The following is an 18541-nucleotide window of genomic DNA, read 5'->3' as shown; positions in this document are numbered from 1 at the left end:
ACCTCAGCTCAAGAAAAGAAACAACTTGACCCAGTCCTCCACCCACAGGCTCAGTTACCTAGGCAACCCTTCCTGGACCTCTTTCTCATAAACTCTTTACCCTGCCAAACATCCTCTTTGTGGCTTCCTAATATCCTGCCTATACTAACACCTGGTGCACAAACAACCCATTCTGCCCCTCCCCATATCCTGACTATATAAGCTAGCCTGAGAAAAGTAAAGTTTGCCACTTGATCAGAATCCTGTCTTGTGGTCGTTTTTTCTGTGTCTCTTGTCCCCATTCCCTATCCCTGACTCTCTTGCTCCAGGTTGAAGTCCTGCAGGTTGGGACAGTAACCAAAGAAAACAAGATGATGAGATAATGAGAGACTGGGTATAGATATTATTTGAGCTTTGAACTTCCATATTTAACAACCTCCCTCCCTCTCTCTCTCTCTCTCTCTCTCTCTCTCTCTCTCTCTCTCTCTGATTATGGATGTGGAAGACAAATGCTATTACCTTTTGCTCTTCATAAGCATCCTTCAGGCAGACATAATTTGTCACCGCCCTCATTGCTATCGGCAACTTTCCAATGGTCTTCAGATCAATAGGCTTCCTGTGAGCAGATATGATCAGTGTGTTCATCCACCAGTACGTAGCTTTGGACAGTAAATTCACAAACGGCTGGAGGAACCTCACACCCAGGTCCTGGAGGTCTTCTGGAGGCTTCACTTTCTGAGGATTCATGAAGAAAACATATCTCTGCGGTAGGGAAAATTCCACAGTGTGACCATTAGCCTACTTCTCTCTCCACAGACTAAAAATAAAGCCACAACCTTTCCTAAATTCTCATTTAAGGCATTCAAAACTCGTGTTTTAATTTTTAATTGATGGGATGGTTGTTTCAGTGAGAATGACCTACCACACAGACACAGACACACACACACAGGCTCATAGAGTTAAATACTTGGTCCTCAGGGAGAACTACTTGAGTAGGATTAGGATATGTGGCCTTGCTGGAGGTGGTGTGTCACTGAGGGTGGGTTTTGAGATTTCCAAAACTGGTGCCATTCCTAGTCTGTCTGTCTATCTATCTATCTATCTATCTATCTGTCCATCTTTGTCTATGTCTGTGTCTATGTCCACGTCTATGTCTATGTCTATCATTGTTTCATGTCTGTGGATCAAGATATAAGCTCTCACCTACTGCTCCAGTGCCACGCCTACCCACCTGCCTGCTTGCCCCCATGCTGGCCATGGACTCAAACCCTCGGAAACTGTTACCAGCCCTAGCAAACTCTTTGTTCTTTAAGTTGTCTTGGTCACAGTGTTTTATCAGAGCCATAGAAAAGTAACTAACACAAATGTCCTGCAATTCGGTGGCTATTTTAACATTACATTTTCTCACATAGATCACATATCCCTCTTTTCCCTTTTATTAAACACTTCTTATTCCCGACTGGCTGTAATCACTAACGCTGAGGTCTTGAGTGGCAGTCCTCACACAAGTGCGATTGGTACTCACTCGGACCCGGATGACATTGATTTCCACCGCCATCAGCAGCCCATTCAAGATTACCATCACGCCAGTGATGCAGAAGCGCAGGTCTGACGTATTCCACCCAAACTGTGGGTATTTGACCAACTTTATCGTCTTTGTGATGAAGGCCATTACCCAGTACAGGAACAAAGCTGCAGAAAGAAAAGGGGGAACGTGAAGCTTCGCTAACATTTCAACATAAAAACAAACACATTTTAAGTACTTCATTTGCAAATAATTTCTTCAGTTAGAAACAACATACGTGTTTAAGTGCATGTCATGGGTTTTAAAATGAAAGTATGACACAGGATAAGAAATGGGATTGGAGTTCGGCGCCGGGGTCTGAACACCGAACACCCGGAGGCAGCCCTGCCTCCATCTGCCAGCCCAGGTAGGCCAGGAACTGTTTCCAGTTCCTGTTCATCGTGACTGCTCAGAGTCATCTGACACAAGTGACCTGCACACTGGACCGAGTTAGAGGGTGGGATCCGACACACCGAGGCCCAGTGACAGCTCTGCCTCCAATTGCTGGTCCAGCGGGACCCAGCACACCGGAACACTGCAGACGCCCAGGTAACAGTGACATCTCCATCCAAGAGAAGAGAACTGACATTAGAGTATTGGATCTGTTTGCATCTACCAGAAAAGAACCTTGGTCCCACACTCACCAGGAGAGCAAGAAACTCTTGCTACACCCACCAGAAGAAAGGATGAGAAGAGGACAAGGTAAAAGCACATCCAACAACAGAAAACCCAATATGACACCACCGGAGACTAGGAACCATACACCAGCAAGACCTGAACATCACGATGCAGATGAACCAGAAGGAAATGACCTTAAAAGCATCTTCATGAAAATAATACAGGACCTCAAAGAAGATATGAGAAAATCCCTAAAAGAAATGGAAGAAAAAACTAACCAAAAAATACAAGATATCAACAAATCTCTCAAGGAAACAGTTCAAGACCTAAAAACTGAAATAGAGACAATAAAGAAAGCACAATCTGAGGGAATGCTGGAAATAGAAAAGCTGGGTAAACAATCAGGAACTACAATGTAAGCATAACCAACAGAATACAAGAGATGGAAGAGAGAATCTCAGGAGTTGAAGACACACTAGCAGAAATAGAATCATCAACCAAAGAAAATCTTAAGTTCAACAAATCCTAACACAAAATATCCAGGAAATATGGGATACCATGAAAAGACCAAACCTAAGAATAATAGGTATAGAAGAAGGTGAAGAAACCCAACTCAAAGGAACAGAAAACATATTCAACAAAATCATAGAAGAAAACTTTCCCAACCTAAAGAAACACATGCCACAAACAACATAAAATACCTTGGAGTAACACTAACCAAAAAAGTGAAAGACCTGTACCATAAAAATTTTGAATCTCTAAATAAAGAAATTAAAGAAGATAACAGAAGATGGAAAGATCTCCCATGCTCTTGGATAGGCAGGATCAACATAGTAAAAATGGCCATCTTGCCAAAAGCAATCTACAGATTCAATGCAATCCCCATCAAAATCCCAACACATTTCTTCACTGACCTTGAAAGAACAATTCTCAACTTTATATGGAGAAACAAAAGACCCAGGATAGCCAAAACAACCCTGTACAATAGAGGAACTTCTGGAGGCATCACCATCCCTGACTTCAAGCTCTATTACAGAGCTATAGTCCTGAAAACAGCTTGGTATTGGCACAAAAATAGACAGGTAGACCAATGGAATAGAGTTGAAAACCCTGATATTAAACCACACACCTACAAACACCTGATTTTTGACAAACAATCCAAATATATAGGCTGGAACAAAGAGAACATCTTCAACAAAGGTGCTTTCATAACTGGATGCAAACATGTAGAAGACTACAGATAGACCCAAGCCTTTCACCCTGCACAAAATTTAAGTCAAAATGGATCAAAGACCTCAACATAAACCCAGCCACACCGAACCTATTAGAAGACAAAGTGGGAAATATCCTTGAATTAATTGGTACAGGATACCTCGTCCTGAACATAACACCAGTAGCACAGACACTGAGATTAACAATTAATAAATGGGACCTCTTGAAACTGAGAAGCTTCTGTAAGGCAAAGGACACAGTCAGCAAGACAAAATGACAGCCCACAGACTGGGAAAAGATATTCATCAACCCCACATCTGACAGAGGGCTGATCTCCAAAATATACAAAGAACTCAAGAAGCTATTCTCCAAAACACCAAACAATCCAATTAAAAAACGGGGTACAGAACTAAATAGACAATTCTCAATAGAGGAATATAAAATGGCTGAAAGACACATAAGAAAGTGTTCAACACCCTTAACCATCAGGGAAATGAAAATCAAAACAACTCTGAGATACCATCTTACTCCTGTCAGAATGGCTAAAATCAAAAACACCAATGACAGTTTATGCTGGAGAGGATTCGGAGAAAGAGGTACACTCCTCCACTGCTGGTGGGAGTGCCAACTTGTACAGCCACTTTGGAAATCAGTATGGCGACTCCTCAAGAAAATGGGAATGAGTCTACCACAAGATCCAGCAATTCACTCCTAGGCATATATCCAAAAGAAGCACATTCATATAACAAAGACATCTGTTCAACGACGTTCATAGCAGCATTATCTGTAATAGCCAGAAACTGGAAGCAGCCTAGATGTCCCTCAACCGAAGAATGGATGGAGAAAATGTGGTACATTTACACAATGGAGTACTACTCAGCGGAAAAAAAAAAAATGGAATCTTGAAATTTGCAGGAAAATGGATGGAACTCGAAGAAACCATTCTGAGCAAGGTAACCCAATCACAAAAAGATAAACATGATGTCTACTCACTCATATGTGATTTTAGACATAGAGTAAAGGATTACCAGCCTACAATCCACACTGCCAGAGAAGCCAGTAAACAAGGAGGACCCTAAAAGAGACAAACTTTGTCCCCTGGAGAAGGGGAAAGGGTCATGATCCCCTGAGCAAATTGAGAACACGGGAAGAGGGGGGAGGAAGCTATGAGAATGAGAAGGGAAGAAGAGGAAGGATGCAGAGGTCATGAGGGAGCAGAAAGGTTGAGTCAGGTATAGATTAGAAGAAAGGATATGTGATAGGTAGGATTTTAGTTGGGGGGTGGTAGGGGAGGAAGGGAGGGAGAAGGGAACTGGGATCATCATGTAATTCAATCTTGTTTGTAATTCAAATATATAAAAAATTAAAAATTAAAAAATAAAAATTAAAAAAAAGAAATGGGGTCAAGTTTCAATCATCTGCATGTGGATACCCAGTTTCCCACGGCTCCAGTTCCTGAAGAGACTGTCTTTCTTCCGATGTATGTCTTTGTGCCTTTGTGCACACTCACCTGGCTGGAAGTGAGCAGCATTACTTCTGACCTTGATATCCTCTCCCAGGTTTCTCAGTTTTGATACCAAATGCTATATTGTTTTGATTACTAGAGCTTGGTGCCATCTTTTGAAGTCCTGTGATGCCCTGTGCCTTGCTTTTAGTCAGATCTGAGGAGAATGGTATTAGGGTTTTGATAGTTTGTGTGTGTGTGGGGGGGGTGTTCATTGAATCTATAAATTGCTTTGGAGAATGTCAACACTTTCATCACATTAGTTCTTCTGATCCATAAAAGTATAAAAATGTGTTGCAAATACTGGTTGCTTCCACTCTGATCATGTGTGATAGGTGGGAAGCTATAAGGAGCCCTAAGCATAATCTCTTTTCTCAGAGGTATTATGATTCCATGGGTCTCTGATGTGATTCTGTCTGTGATCTTGTTTCTTAAGGCCTTCGGTTATATGAAGAATCAACAAGTTGGTATCCGTGTAACTTATTGGTTTGGTAAGTACACTGCTGCTCTCATTATATGTGGATTGTTGTTTGCATGGGATCATCCTGGGATTTATACAGCTGTGGAATAGAGCTCCCGCTATACAGTTAACCTTCCAGGTAGTTTTAAACAGCACAAACATCTTCAGGGCACAGAGAGAGCAATGACCCTGGAAAGCAACCTGTTCCTTGGCTAGATGAATAAGAAGGGTGAACTCTTCATTCCTCGCCATCACAGCCAGGGTCGTACCATGAATGTGAGTTAGAAGCGGACACGAAGGTAGTCCACTCTGTACTTGGGTCATTACAAGTGAATACAGGATAAAAGCAAACCTAAAACACACCAGACAACCCAGTTTGGGCAGTACTTAGCAGAGCCAGGACGCTTCAGAGTGCTCACCCGTCCCTACCCGAAACAGAGCTGAACATTGGCGTCACGACTCAACATACATCAGGGATTTTTTAAGCTTAAGATATAGAAATAAAGATAAGACCAGGGGAAGTTAACAGACCAAAAAATCCACTGTCTAAAGAGATCCACCTTAAATGCTGGAAACAGGCTGAAAATAAGTGACAGAAAAAGATGTAACATGAAACCATGAAGCATAAGATCCTGGAGAAGCCATGTGGATTTCAAACCACCCAGGCTTCAAGATGGAATGTTAGCTGGAAGGAAAAATATTTCTAATAATCTAATAATGATAACAGGGTCCCTTTTTTGGCCTTTCTAGGCAGGGTTTCTCTATGTAACAGACCCAACTGTTCTGGAAATTGCTTTGTAAACCAGGCTGGCCTCGAACTCACAGAGATCTGCTTACCTTTGCCTCCCAAGTGTTGGGATTAAAGATGTACACCACCACACTCAGAATTTTTTCAACTTTTTTCAACAATCAAATTATGAGTGGCCCAGTGAAAACTTGAAGATCTAGACACTATCAAGCATCTCATATTATTTGATGTTTATGAATTTATTCAGTATTTGGCATTATAAAATCCACTCACCACCTTCAGACTATATGTTCACATTAACTGGCCATTGAGCTGGTAATTAAGAAATAAGGCATAATGAAATTAAAATAGGAATGAGATATAACTCAGCAGTCAAAGCAATTATTGCACAAGCAGCCAGTGTGAGGACTGGGGTTCAGATCCCCAGAGCCACGCAAGTGCTGACTGGTCTCAGTGACCCTCCTGTAATTCCAACATCCAGGAGGTGGAGGCGGGGATCCCACAAAGCAAGCTGGCTAGCCAGAGCAGCGGTATTGGTGAACTCTGGTTCCTGTGAAAGACCCTACCTCAATGAATAAGGCAGGAGAGCACAGAGGATCATCTCTCACAACCACCTGAGGCAACCACACATATGTGCACACTTATGCATCGACACCTGTACACTCATGTGCCCCTGCACATGTGAACATGCATACACACGTGGACACAATGCAAACATGCATAGGAAAAAGGAAGGAAACAAAAGTGTAACAGTTTTAAAAGTAAGAACAATGCCTTTCACCTCTGGGTGACAGAAACCTAACAACTTGAAACAGCCCACACACTGGGCTGCAAGTCCAAGCACGTGTCATCTGGATTCTCTCAACAAGCAGCAAGCCAAGTGATGACAGGGGTTGCAGTGCCAGCAGTGGACCACTTGACTTTGAACGCTTGTCCTCGCCATACTTTGTTGGATCCTCCTTGACCTCAGGAGAATATGTCACAGACTAGGAGCGCCAAGCACAGAGACAATGCAGTTACCTTCTTCACGTGTTTCTGTTCAGTGACCTATCTAGATGTCTCCAAATGCTCAGAAATTTAAGCATGCATATCTAATAACCCACGTGAAAGAATACTTCCTATACACACTAGAGGATATTCTAAGTGAATGGAAACACAAATTCTACTTTGTGTAAAAATTAAGAAAAACTAAACTTAGAACAAGATTATCATTTTAGTTAGACCTCAGTTTGGAGAGGTCTCAAATCAATGTCTCTACATTAAACGTTATGGGCAGGAGGACAAAGAACAAAATCTAAAGAAGGAAGTCTGCCGACTATGAGTGGAAAAGGGTACAGCACAAAACGAACAACCGATGAAACGGGCACACTCAGGAATGTCAACAAGGCCGGTTCTGAGAAAGACTCACAGCAGACTACTCATTGCTTAGTCAGGTTAGACAGAGGAGAGAATAAAGGAGTCACTATTGGAGATGGAGGCAGCTGTGTCTCTGGTCTACATCTGTGAGCATGATGACCAGGAGCATGGAAATGATATCCTATCTGAAAACTTAGACCAAAGGGAATTGCTTGGAACCAATGGTCGTGTGTGTGAAATAAAAAGAACTTTGGCCAGGCGGTGGTGGTGCCCGCCTTTAATCCCAGCACTCGGGAGGCAGAGGCAGGTGAATCTCTGTGAGTTCAAAGCCAGTCTGGTTTACAAATCTACACAGAGAAACCCTGTCTCATAAATAAATAAATAAATCTTTGTCTTCTAGTAGCATCTTATACACAATTGATTTTAAATGGATCGTGGTTCTAAAAACGAAGATTGAAGCTATAAACGTGTCAGACAAAGCACCATGTAGTAAAAGTTTAAGACACAGGGAGCAATAACAATACAAAAATATTAGATAAACTACACCACATCAAAATTAAATTTTTCCACTCAACAGGAGACCCTGTTAAAGATATGAGTTTAAATGTTCCACTTCTGAAGGAAAATATATTGATGATGTCATAGCAATTACTACATAAAGAGTACCTCACAGATAAAGTGTAACTTATTGAAAATAGGACAAAACATATCAACAGACACTTTTAAAAGATAACAACTCAAGCCCGGAATTGGTGGCTTATGCCTTTAATCCCAGCACCTGGGAGGCAGAGGCAGGCTGTTCACTGTGAGTTCGAGGCCAGCCTGGTCTCCAGAGCAAGTGCCAAGACAGGCTCCAAAGCTACACAGAGAAACCCTGTCTCGAAAAACAAAACAAAACAAAAAAGATAACAACTTGATACCTTACAAAGATACCTGTAACAATAAATCTTTCTGCCAGAGTTCCACCGCTAAGTTAGGGCCCCCAAATAACACAGAGAGACTTATATTAGTTACAATGCTGCTGGCCAATGACTAGGATTTCTTATTTGCTAGCTCAGTCTTAAGTATCATATCAACCATAGATACCCCCGAAATCCAGGAAATGGCACTCTGTGAAAGGATCCAAGGAAGATACACATTGAAGCCACAGTAATAAGATACTGGAATACACGTTAAGACACTGGTGTACACACTAAAACACTGGTGTACATGCTAAGATAGTGGTGTACACACTAAGATACCTGTGTACACACTAAGACACTGGTGTACACACTAAGATACTGGTGTACATGCTAAGACCTGGTATACACACTAAGACACTGGTGTACACACTAAAACACTGGTGTACACACTAAAACACTGGTGTACACACTAAAACACTGGTGTACACACTAAGACACTGGTGTGTTGGGGCAACATCTGTTGGTTTCTTACTGATACAGACATATACCTACACTTTGGCCTGCCCTCTGGCCCAGCAATGTCTCTCTGAGCTTTATAGCCTAACAAAATAAACTCATGTATTCACAAAACTGTTCACAATAGCCTTCACTTTCATGATACCCAACTCTAAACAGAGTGTGGCATGAATGAATAACAGGGCAAAGATACGTTTGCACAGAGGAGAATTATCCAAGAGAGGATCCTAAGAACAAGACACTGATCAAAGTGCACTGTGAACAAGCCTCACAGGATCACACTGACAGAAAGCCGCCTACATCAAAAGAATTTAGACCATTCGATTCAATCTGTGTGAATCTGAAGAGCAAGCCAATCTCCGCATGTAGAGGAAATCAGGATAGGTATTTTCTCTGTGCAGACAGAAGTGAAGTGAGGTCAGTCTGAGAGGGTCAGAGACTGTGCATGGCTGAGGGCAATGCTGTGCTGGGGTGATGGTGTCCACACACTTAACAGTTCAAGGACTCTTGGCGCCAAGTGTGCAAATTTTAGTTCACAAGAACTATAGACAAAGATTTAACTTTAGAGACTCTCTGTGTGTGTGTGTGTGTGTGTGTGTGTGTGTGTGTGTGTGTGTGTGTGTAAGAAAATAAAGATTTGTACTAAAACAAAAAGAATATAACCTAAACTGAAGAATTTTAAGTGGTAGGTTAATGAGTATTTGTATAATTCTTTCAATTTTCTGCAGGTTTGGAAGTTTTCATCATAAATTTGGAATTGGAACAAAAATTACAAGTTCATGACTTTAAGATGAGCATTATTCTTTCTGGGGTCAAGTCTTTCTCTTAAAACAATGAGAAAGTAGCCTATCTTTTCATTGTATCAGTCTCTCATTTTAGACATTAAATAACAACACTCTGTCTCCCACTTACATAATAATTGTGCTCTGAGTTTGACTTAAAGTCCCTGGATATATTACTAAATTATACATTTGCTTTTCATTTTTGTCCTGTAAAAATTATATGCTTTCAAACTTTTCTTTTTTATTGCCAATTAGAACCTTCATAATCTAACGTGTCCATTTTTCTGTGGCTACATCTGGTCACTGTTTTATTAGAAAGCCTCTGTGATACTTCAGGTTTTGACAAACCTTTTGTATTAATTAGATGGCCTTCCCCCAGCCATGTGTAAGACAACACAGAATTAAGTAATCAGTATTTTTTGTGCAACTATCTTAAATGTCAACACTCTCTTGACAATAAAGAACTAGAGTGTGTTTTATTTCTCCTTATAATCTCCTGGTGGGCAGCCAACAACATTTTCCCACACCAGTCACATGAAATCAGTGGGCCTTGGAAGTTCTAACCTTCCATTCATCCTAAAACCTGATTGTATTTATAATTTAACAGGTTCACAGGACCCTGAAGTTCATCAGGGGTCTATGACCTATGTTTTCATCTCAGCTGTGTCTTCATGACAATGGATGTAAGAAATAGAAGCGTGAGCCAATGTTCCCTACTGGGAAGAGTTGCATCATGTCAACATAAGGCAAAAATGAGGACAAGAGCATTTAATTTCCAATTTCTAGAGGTCAATGGAGCCAGAGAGGCCAACTGGACAACTGTAATCCCAGTGCAGGGAAGAGGGGCTGAGACTGAGGAGCTGTTCCTCCAGACAGCATCCTTTTCAGCATGCTACAATGCTCACTCTGCTGCAAGGAGACTTGTGGGGACTCCCCAGCAGGTCCAGAGAAGAACTGCATCCTGTGGTTTCAACAGGGGGTAGTGGAGGCCTTTGGAAGATGTCTCAAGACTCCAAGGCAAAGGGAGCTATATAAGATGACATGTTCACGGGACCACTATGTGGTAAGCTCTGATTTTTAGAGAACAATTCCTGATGTCCCCAAGGTCAGCACAGAGTTCTCCCTCCCTGACACTCACACATCACAGAGGGCATTTGTTGGAGGAAAAATGGGATTGCCACAGCTTAGGATGCTTTGCCATATCCTCAACCTCCCATTGACTGGGAGACTACACGACAAGGAGGTGTTTTCAAGCTTACCACTCTCAACTCCCCTCACAATTTATTTATCTGTCACCTGGGGAAGAAACCAAATAGTTCTTTTGGAGATGAGGGTCAGAAAAACTTGTGAGAATATTTACCTAGAAGTAATTTCGGGAAATTGGATGTTTCGATATTATGGTAATACACGATGGACGTTGTGGTGGCAACAAATCCCATCACGGCCGGCATGAAAAGGTGGAGATGCCTGGACTCCCGACGCCTAGAGAGAGCAAACCAATGTTGGTGTCTAGGGCAAAGGGTGCTAAAGAGTTCTCCATTGTGTTTGCAATCTTCGCAGGAGAACTCACACACGCATGAGAACTCACACAGCTGTGTTTAAAATCCAGACTACAGTAGCTATTGCTTGGAGAACATGTGAGCAAAGAGGTCATACCTATTGTGATGTAATTGTGCTTACAGCAAAGCAACACACACCCACCATTCTGTGTGTGTGTGTGTGTGTGTGTGTGTGTGTGTGTGTGTGAGTGCAAATTATGTGTCAAGGCAGATCTGCAGAGGTAATTTAATGATCAAAGCAGTAAAAAAAAAAGAGCTGAAAGAGTGACTAATTCAAGTGTAGGGAAAAACATATTTGAGGAAGTCATTTCAGAAGTGTGATTGACAGGAGAGACTGAAATACAGAAAAATGAAGTTAACCACCATATCAAACAAAGTAAGAGGCAGGAAGACAAATACATTTTCTCCCATTTGTGGGCCCTACTATTCTTTATAGATATGTAACACCAGTTACTCCTGTGTATTTTTACTTAATGGAAGCAGAGGGAGGTTAGGGTATTAGAGGAAATGAGCAGAAGGAGAAAGAAAGAGGAGGACCACAGGGAAGGCGTGGACAGGGTGATAATGCATTTGGAGCAATTGTCTATATGAACCCCAGTACCAGAGGCAAAGAATATATGCCAATTAAAATAAAATAAAACAAAATCAATGCCCCAGTCAGGAAAGTGGTAGACAGGACACAGAATATGGAGATATACTGAAGTTTGAAACCATACAATATGTATAAAATTCTGAATAATTTAATGTTGAATCAGAAATCTTAGGACAGGTCATATCCCAAAAGGCTTTGAACACCATGTAATGGGTTGGAATCTCTCTGAAGGACACTATTAAGCTTAGTAGTTAGTTGATCACATTTGCATTTTAGACAGATTTATTTTTTGCTGTAGGGGTGATGGTGTTAGTAAATTTTGTGGGGGAGGGAAGAAGCAGAGGAGGAGAGGCCACTAGGCAGGTCACACAATGAAGGTCTAAGTCTAATCTTAACAACAGTGACATGAGGAAAACAGGGCGTTTGGAAAAAGTCAGTTGCAAAACTGGACAAGAGTTGATCAGTGTGAATTATAAAAGCTAAGGCAATAAAGTTAGACTACAGTTGACCAGTGTGAATGAACGAAGGAGATGACAACAGGCTTAGATGATAGCTCCTCTCCTGAGCAGACAGTTGTGTGACTGAGGTGTTATAAGGACAGCATAAAGGAAGTAAACGAGCTTTGGCTGTGTTTGTACAAACATACCAAAGACTTCTTAAAAGCTTCCAATAAGTCGATGGTGAGATAAACCTCCAATTGCTTTAAATAAGGACATGTATTAGAATCTCTGATTTCCCCCTTTCATCAGAAATAAAAGCTCACATGATGGCAAGGAGCCACTATGAAGCATTATGGGAATGTCGGCTCCATAGCAGAACTTTCAGTCCTTGCTAATTACAAGAGGAAAACATGGGAGTTGCAAAGGAGGTCCTATGAAACTAGAGGAAAATAGTTTCTGAGTTTTCTTTTTTAAAAACTTAAAAGACTTCTAATAGTGACTATTTTTTTTAGTAGTAGGGGGCCAGTAAAAATGTTTACTGTGCAAGTGTGGACCATGTAAAAAGTCAGGCGGGGTAGCATGCATCTGCAACCCCAGTGCTCCTGAGGAATGGTGTGAGTGCTCCTGAGGAGTGATGTGAGTGCTCCTGAGGAGTGGTGTGAGTGCTCCTGAGGAGTGATGTGAGTGCTCCTGAGGAGTGGTGTGAGTGCTCCTGAGGAGTGGTGTGAGTGCTCCTGAGGAATGGTGTGAGTGCTCCTGAGGAATGGTGTGAGTGCTCCTGAGGAGCGGTGTGAGTGCTCCTGAGGAGCAGTGAGAGTGCTCCTGAGGAGCGGTGTGAGTGCTCCTGAGGAGCAGTGAGAGTGCTCCTGAGGAGCGGTGTGAGTGCTCCTGAGGAGCAGTGAGAGTGCTCCTGAGGAGTGGTGTGAGTGCTCCTGAGGAATGGCGTGAAGCAGAGACCACTTGAGGGCCAGCTGGCCTGGCCTGTGCAATGGCAACGGAATCACGTGTCAAGCAGGTGAAGAGTGAGGACCAACACCACAGGTTGTCCTCTGACCTTCCACGTTCACACCCCATCCACACGCATGAACATGCATGCATCACACATGCACACACAAAGCAGAAACAACCCCCACATGGCTATCCTGCATGGTGGGTGACAGTTACCACAGCTAATAAGTCAAGGATTGATCCGCTCCCCCCGCTGAGCCAGGCGATGTGCTCTGAGCTACTCAGTGTGCCTGCTCACATACCGGAAGACACGGGGCCGCTGGGTCACTTACGAGTCTGAAACAATGCCTTCTGCTATCTCACAGACGTGAACAAACAGGAGAGCAAACGTCAGGATCCATCGCAGGTTGTGCCCCGGGAAGTGGAGCCACGTGTTGTGATGGATTTGCACCTTCGAGCTTTGACTCCCCCATCCTGAGAGAGAAGGGGGGAAGTGATTAACAAAAGGATCATTACAGCCATGAATATAATTCACATTATCGAACGCCACGTGCTTTTGGGAAATTCCTAAGACCCTGGAGCCTCGCTGCAATGGAAACTCTGGTCTGTCTCCATTACGTTAAAATAGCTATTTAAGTTAGATGTACACCACCGTGGAGGCTCACACATTAACACCCGCTACATTTGCTCACAAACGACCCTCCAGCTCTGAGAAGAGCATGATCTTAACTGATGCACTTACAACTTCTGATTCACCTGGCAAGACAAATGAGCAATTACAGTATCAAAGGAAAATAAGCATCTATAGACTTTCAGGGGACTAACAAAAATGTGTATTTGGTGATACAATATAGGACCTAGTAGTTGAGTCAATTCTGAGTCACATGTGTGGGAATGTGAGCACATGCGTGTCATGATACACATTGGAAGTCTTCAATGTCCATCTTGTTTGAGACAAGGTCTCTTATTGGTCACTCTTGACCTGTGAGCTTCTGAGGATTTTCCGATCTTCCCCTCCCATCTTGACATAGGAGTGCCTAGGTTATAGATACGCAATAGAGCATCTGTTTTACATGGGTTCTGGAGATTCAAACTCAGTACCCCATGCTTGCACAGTAATGCAATGAGCTACCTCCCTGGCCCTGAATCACACACCCATCACATGAAAATAATGAGTATCTCTGGCTGGGCCAACACTGCCCCACAAGCATACTGCTTTTCCTCAAAGAAAGCTTAAGTCAGGGCCGGTAGCAACGGTTCAGCAGTTAAGAGTGCATACTGATATTGCAGAGGACCAGAGTTTGGTTCCCAGCACTCCAGACAGGCAGCTCATCAGTGCCTAGAACACTGGGTCCAGCAGATCTTCTGGCCACCATGGGCTTCTGCATATATATATACTTTAAAATAAAATTAAAATATTCAGTCATTCATACGAGCCTTGGGAAGGACTGAGAATACTCTGGTTCACCCGAAACTCACAACAGAAGAAAAAAACAGTAATTACTTTCTGGTCAAATTTGCAGGCTTCCTTCCCCAAACTGTAGGTCCAGAGAATATCATCACTTACGGTACACTAGAACACAATCCCTGAAGTGACTTCTTGCTTTGCCAGTGAACTTCTATTAGTGGCCACGCCCTTTGGGTGTGGTCTCAGGTGCCAACGTGACTCGGATAAGGTAGAGGAGTGGCAGACACGTCTTTTCCGGGACCCCAGAATGCAGTGAGGCTGGTGCATGGAATTCCAGCCAGCCACCCGAGCTGACCAATCGTGGGAATCAACCTACGTGGGCACCAATTTAAGCTGGAGGTTTCTGTCCTGCCTGGCCCCACAGTTGATTTGCCCCACACAAATACACAGAGACATAATAATTTATTAACTGTTGACCAATGGCTGGGGCTTCTTATTGGTTAGCGCTGTCTTAATAATTAACCCATTTCTCTGCCCTTCCGATGCTCTTCGAGACCCAAGAGATGGATTGCCCGCCACTCCTCTGCCTTAAAGGAGTCAGGTCCGCACCTGAAACCACGCCCAAGGGGTGTGGTCACAAGTTTACTGGCAAGGCAAGATGCCACCACAAATCCCAAATCTCTTTTTTGCCCTCTTCTTTCTTTCTCGATTCTGACTACAGAGATATGCAGTGTGCTTCAAAAGTGAGTGAGGATTTGTGCTAGAAATATTGCAAGAAAGAAATTCTGCATAGACAAAGGGAACTGCAGCAGAACCTCTAGAAAGGAAACCGACTCACATCTTAGTGTTTTCAAATGTAGTTCACACCGGGCGGTCAGCGCTACTAACATGCCCTCCTGTGCTTTACAGAGCTTGCGCTCTGCCAGGCAAGCTCTGTGGCTCCCCTTCGATGTTACAATTTCCCTGGGACGGGACTCTTCTTTCATACTAGCTAAGTGGCCAACGTCACAAGTGAACATTCCGTTAGTCCTTCTGTTTAAATATCGTTGTGGTCAGCCCCTGTGATGACATTAAAGGGTGATGTCTCAGGCCAACCCCATGTCAAATTACGAATTATTAACTATAGTCCTGCATTAAAATAATAATGCTTTTAGATACTGCTACATAAAATATGAGCCGTGTTTCTACTCTCTGGTCCTAGAATATTCAGTGTCTATACATTTATTTAACCTAATTAGCAATGGACCAAGAATTATACTGGTCTCTCTGTGTACCACATGACAGATGACCTCTGTTGGAATGTTAACCCATGATACCTATGTAAGTTTGCTTCTCTGTCGCTGTCAGAAACACTGTGACCAAGAGCAACCTGGGTGGAAATCACTTAGTTCATCTTTCACTTTGTAGTGAAATTCATCAGCAAGGGAAGCCAAGGCAGGAACTCAAGGTAGAATGTTGAAGCCTAACCCATGGAGAAATGCCACTCACTGGTTTGGTGCCTTGGCTTACTCAGCTACCTTTCGCAAACAGCCCAAACCCACCTGCCTAGGGATGGTTCTGACAGCCTTGACTTCCCCTCAATGATGAATTCTAATGTAGACTTGATAGCCAAATAAGCTTCCCCCTTGCTTTTGTCAAGGTATTTAGTCTCATACTAATCTTAATCATTTCATACATAACAATGCTTCAAAATTTACAAGCTAAAGGGTCTATTTTTTCCAGTTGTGGTTGTGATGCCCAAAACCCCCACAGGAGACTAAGGCAAGAGGATTTCAAGGTCAAGGTAGACTGGGCTGCATATTAAGCTTCTGAAAGTGTAACAGAAACTTTTCTCAAGGAAAATAAAAACAAAAAATAGTCAAATGATCTCTTTTGGTTGTAGTTAAATGAAGTATATTTACTAATTGTATTAAATTTAGTACAATTAGTCCATTGCTAATTGTACTAAATAATTGTATGCATGTATAAGTAGTTAAATGAAGTATATTTACAGGCTTGTTTGTTTGTTTGTTTCCTGAGTCAGCATCAATGTATGGTCCATTCTGGTCTAGAACTCATGGCCATCCTCCTGCTTTAGCCTCCCAGGTGCTGGAATTATAGATTGTAGCTACCACACCCAGCAAACTTTCCAAATGATTTTCATGAGAATTCTTTCCTCCCTAAGACACAACCTACCAGTCTCCTTCCTTCAAGACCCATATGTGTCACTCTGTAATCATTCCCTCCTGCCCCCAAGGAGTCAGATGCTCTGGCAGGCGAAATGCTCAAGGTGATTTGCACTTGAGTTTGCAAAGGGGCTGACAAGATGGAGCCAGTGTGGCTCATCTGCTCCTGTGGTCTGCACTGGAGGTGAGATCTGTCTTGTCAGTTTCTATCCTGTCTCATAGCGTGAAGCAAACAGTCCACAGATGCTTTAGTTCTGTCTCACGGAATTATCCCCTTGCTCCTTTATAAAGAGTTGCTGCAACACTGTTGCCATGTACACTGGAATATTCTATAGCATGTATGTATAATTCAGACACACAAAACAGCATCACGCTGTCCTCACAGACTCACACACCAGCTTTCAGGGTGGAAAACTTAACTCAGCATCACCCAGAGCCTCGGCCGCCAGTGAGGCAGAAATAGGAGGGGCTGTAACACAGGACACTGATGACTCACCAATGAACAGTATTGGGAAGGTGATAAACAAGAGGAAGACGTGAGGGACCAGGTTGAGCGCATCCACAAAGCAGGGGTTTTGGAGGACACCAGAATAGATGTTATACGAGGAGATGTTGTTCCCACAGAAAGAGAGACTCATTTCTTCTGATTTGATTAGCCTAAAGTGGAGAAAAGACAATCTTAGTTAGCATTAAACTTTCTTTCCTAAAATGATGTCTTCAAGTTAAGGTACTTCCTCAGGTCTCAGAGTCAGACATCTTCTTGGGCATGTGTGATTCAATGGCTTTATTATAGTCACAGACTTGTGGAGCTGTCACCAAACTAATTTTAGAAATGTTCATCATCCCCAAAGAAACCTAGTACCCTTTAACCTACCTGCTTCCATTTTCTCGCCCTCCCTCCTTAAGGAATGACTTGTTTCTTTTTTTCCTACAATCTCTCTCTCTCTCTCTCTCTCTCTCTCTCTCTCTCTCTCTCTCTCTCTGTGTGTGTGTGTGTGTGTGTGTGTGTGTGTGTGTGTGTATGTGTGTGTGTGTGTGTGTGCTACAGCAAGCACATGGAGGTCAGAGGACAACTTGCAGGAGTCAGTTCTCTCCTTCCACCATCTGGGTTATGTGTTCAAACTCAGGTCATTAGTCTTAGCTGCCAGCGGTTTTACCACTGAGCCATCTCACCAGGCCTCAAGAGTATTCTAAGCACCAAGTTGAATAACTTCCTATGGTACAGGCTCTACCACATTTTACCTTTTCATCAATTGATAGACATCTGGTGTGTTTAGACTTATAGCTGTTATGAAAATGCCACTAGAAATATTGGTAAATTCAAGGTGTTCTGCCCAAGTTGAGATAAAGGCTAGCTGCTGAGCTGGAGATCAGTGTCCCAGTGCAATGAGAGTAGGTGTGGGTGGGAAGGAAGCTCAGGGCTCCGCGCCAATCATGGCAAGGACTACTGCTTCCGCCCTGTGTGAGCGTGAGCATGGGTTATGCTCTGGCTTTGATTTGAAATAGAAGACCTTTCTCTTTGCTATGCTGGGAAGGCAGCAGAACCTGCTCCATCAGAGTAAGACCTAGGGACCCCAAGTCTGCTTTCAGCAACCTGTATGGCATCTACTACATAAATAGTAACTACTTAGTTCTTGGTGCTGCCCATGTGCCCTCAGAACAAGGATGTAAAACAGTGATGTCGTGGGTACTTTACAGCGGAACTCTACTGAGCTTTGGATAAGTTCCGTCCGTTGTCAACCAGTAGACAACTTGGGATGCACACCCACTTGTCAGATTTACGAACCT

At 42.8% G+C, this 18541-nt stretch overlaps 1 protein-coding gene across 5 annotated transcripts in view; it reads right to left on the bottom strand.

The window, feature by feature from the left end:
* Window positions 1–17391, bottom strand: part of Abcc9 (ATP binding cassette subfamily C member 9) — a 107086-nt gene extending 89695 nt beyond the window's left edge. For all 5 annotated transcript variants that reach the window (XM_035448659.1, XM_035448661.1, XM_035448658.1 and 2 more), the window contains exons 1-5: window positions 17250–17391; window positions 13513–13654; window positions 11002–11123; window positions 1505–1671; window positions 499–741 (exon numbers count right to left, since the gene is read on the bottom strand). In XM_035448659.1, the coding sequence (XP_035304550.1) occupies window positions 499–741; window positions 1505–1671; window positions 11002–11123; window positions 13513–13654; window positions 17250–17391 (816 nt within the window). The remainder of the gene's footprint in view (window positions 1–498; window positions 742–1504; window positions 1672–11001; window positions 11124–13512; window positions 13655–17249) is intronic.
* Window positions 17392–18541: the final 1150 nt, after the last annotated feature.

Source organism: Cricetulus griseus, chromosome 8 (genome assembly GCF_003668045.3).
Source record: "Cricetulus griseus strain 17A/GY chromosome 8, alternate assembly CriGri-PICRH-1.0, whole genome shotgun sequence".
Taxonomy (NCBI): Eukaryota; Metazoa; Chordata; class Mammalia; order Rodentia; family Cricetidae; genus Cricetulus; species Cricetulus griseus.
The sequence above is the reverse complement of the archived record's forward strand: the minus strand, read 5'-3'. Positions and strand labels throughout refer to the sequence as shown.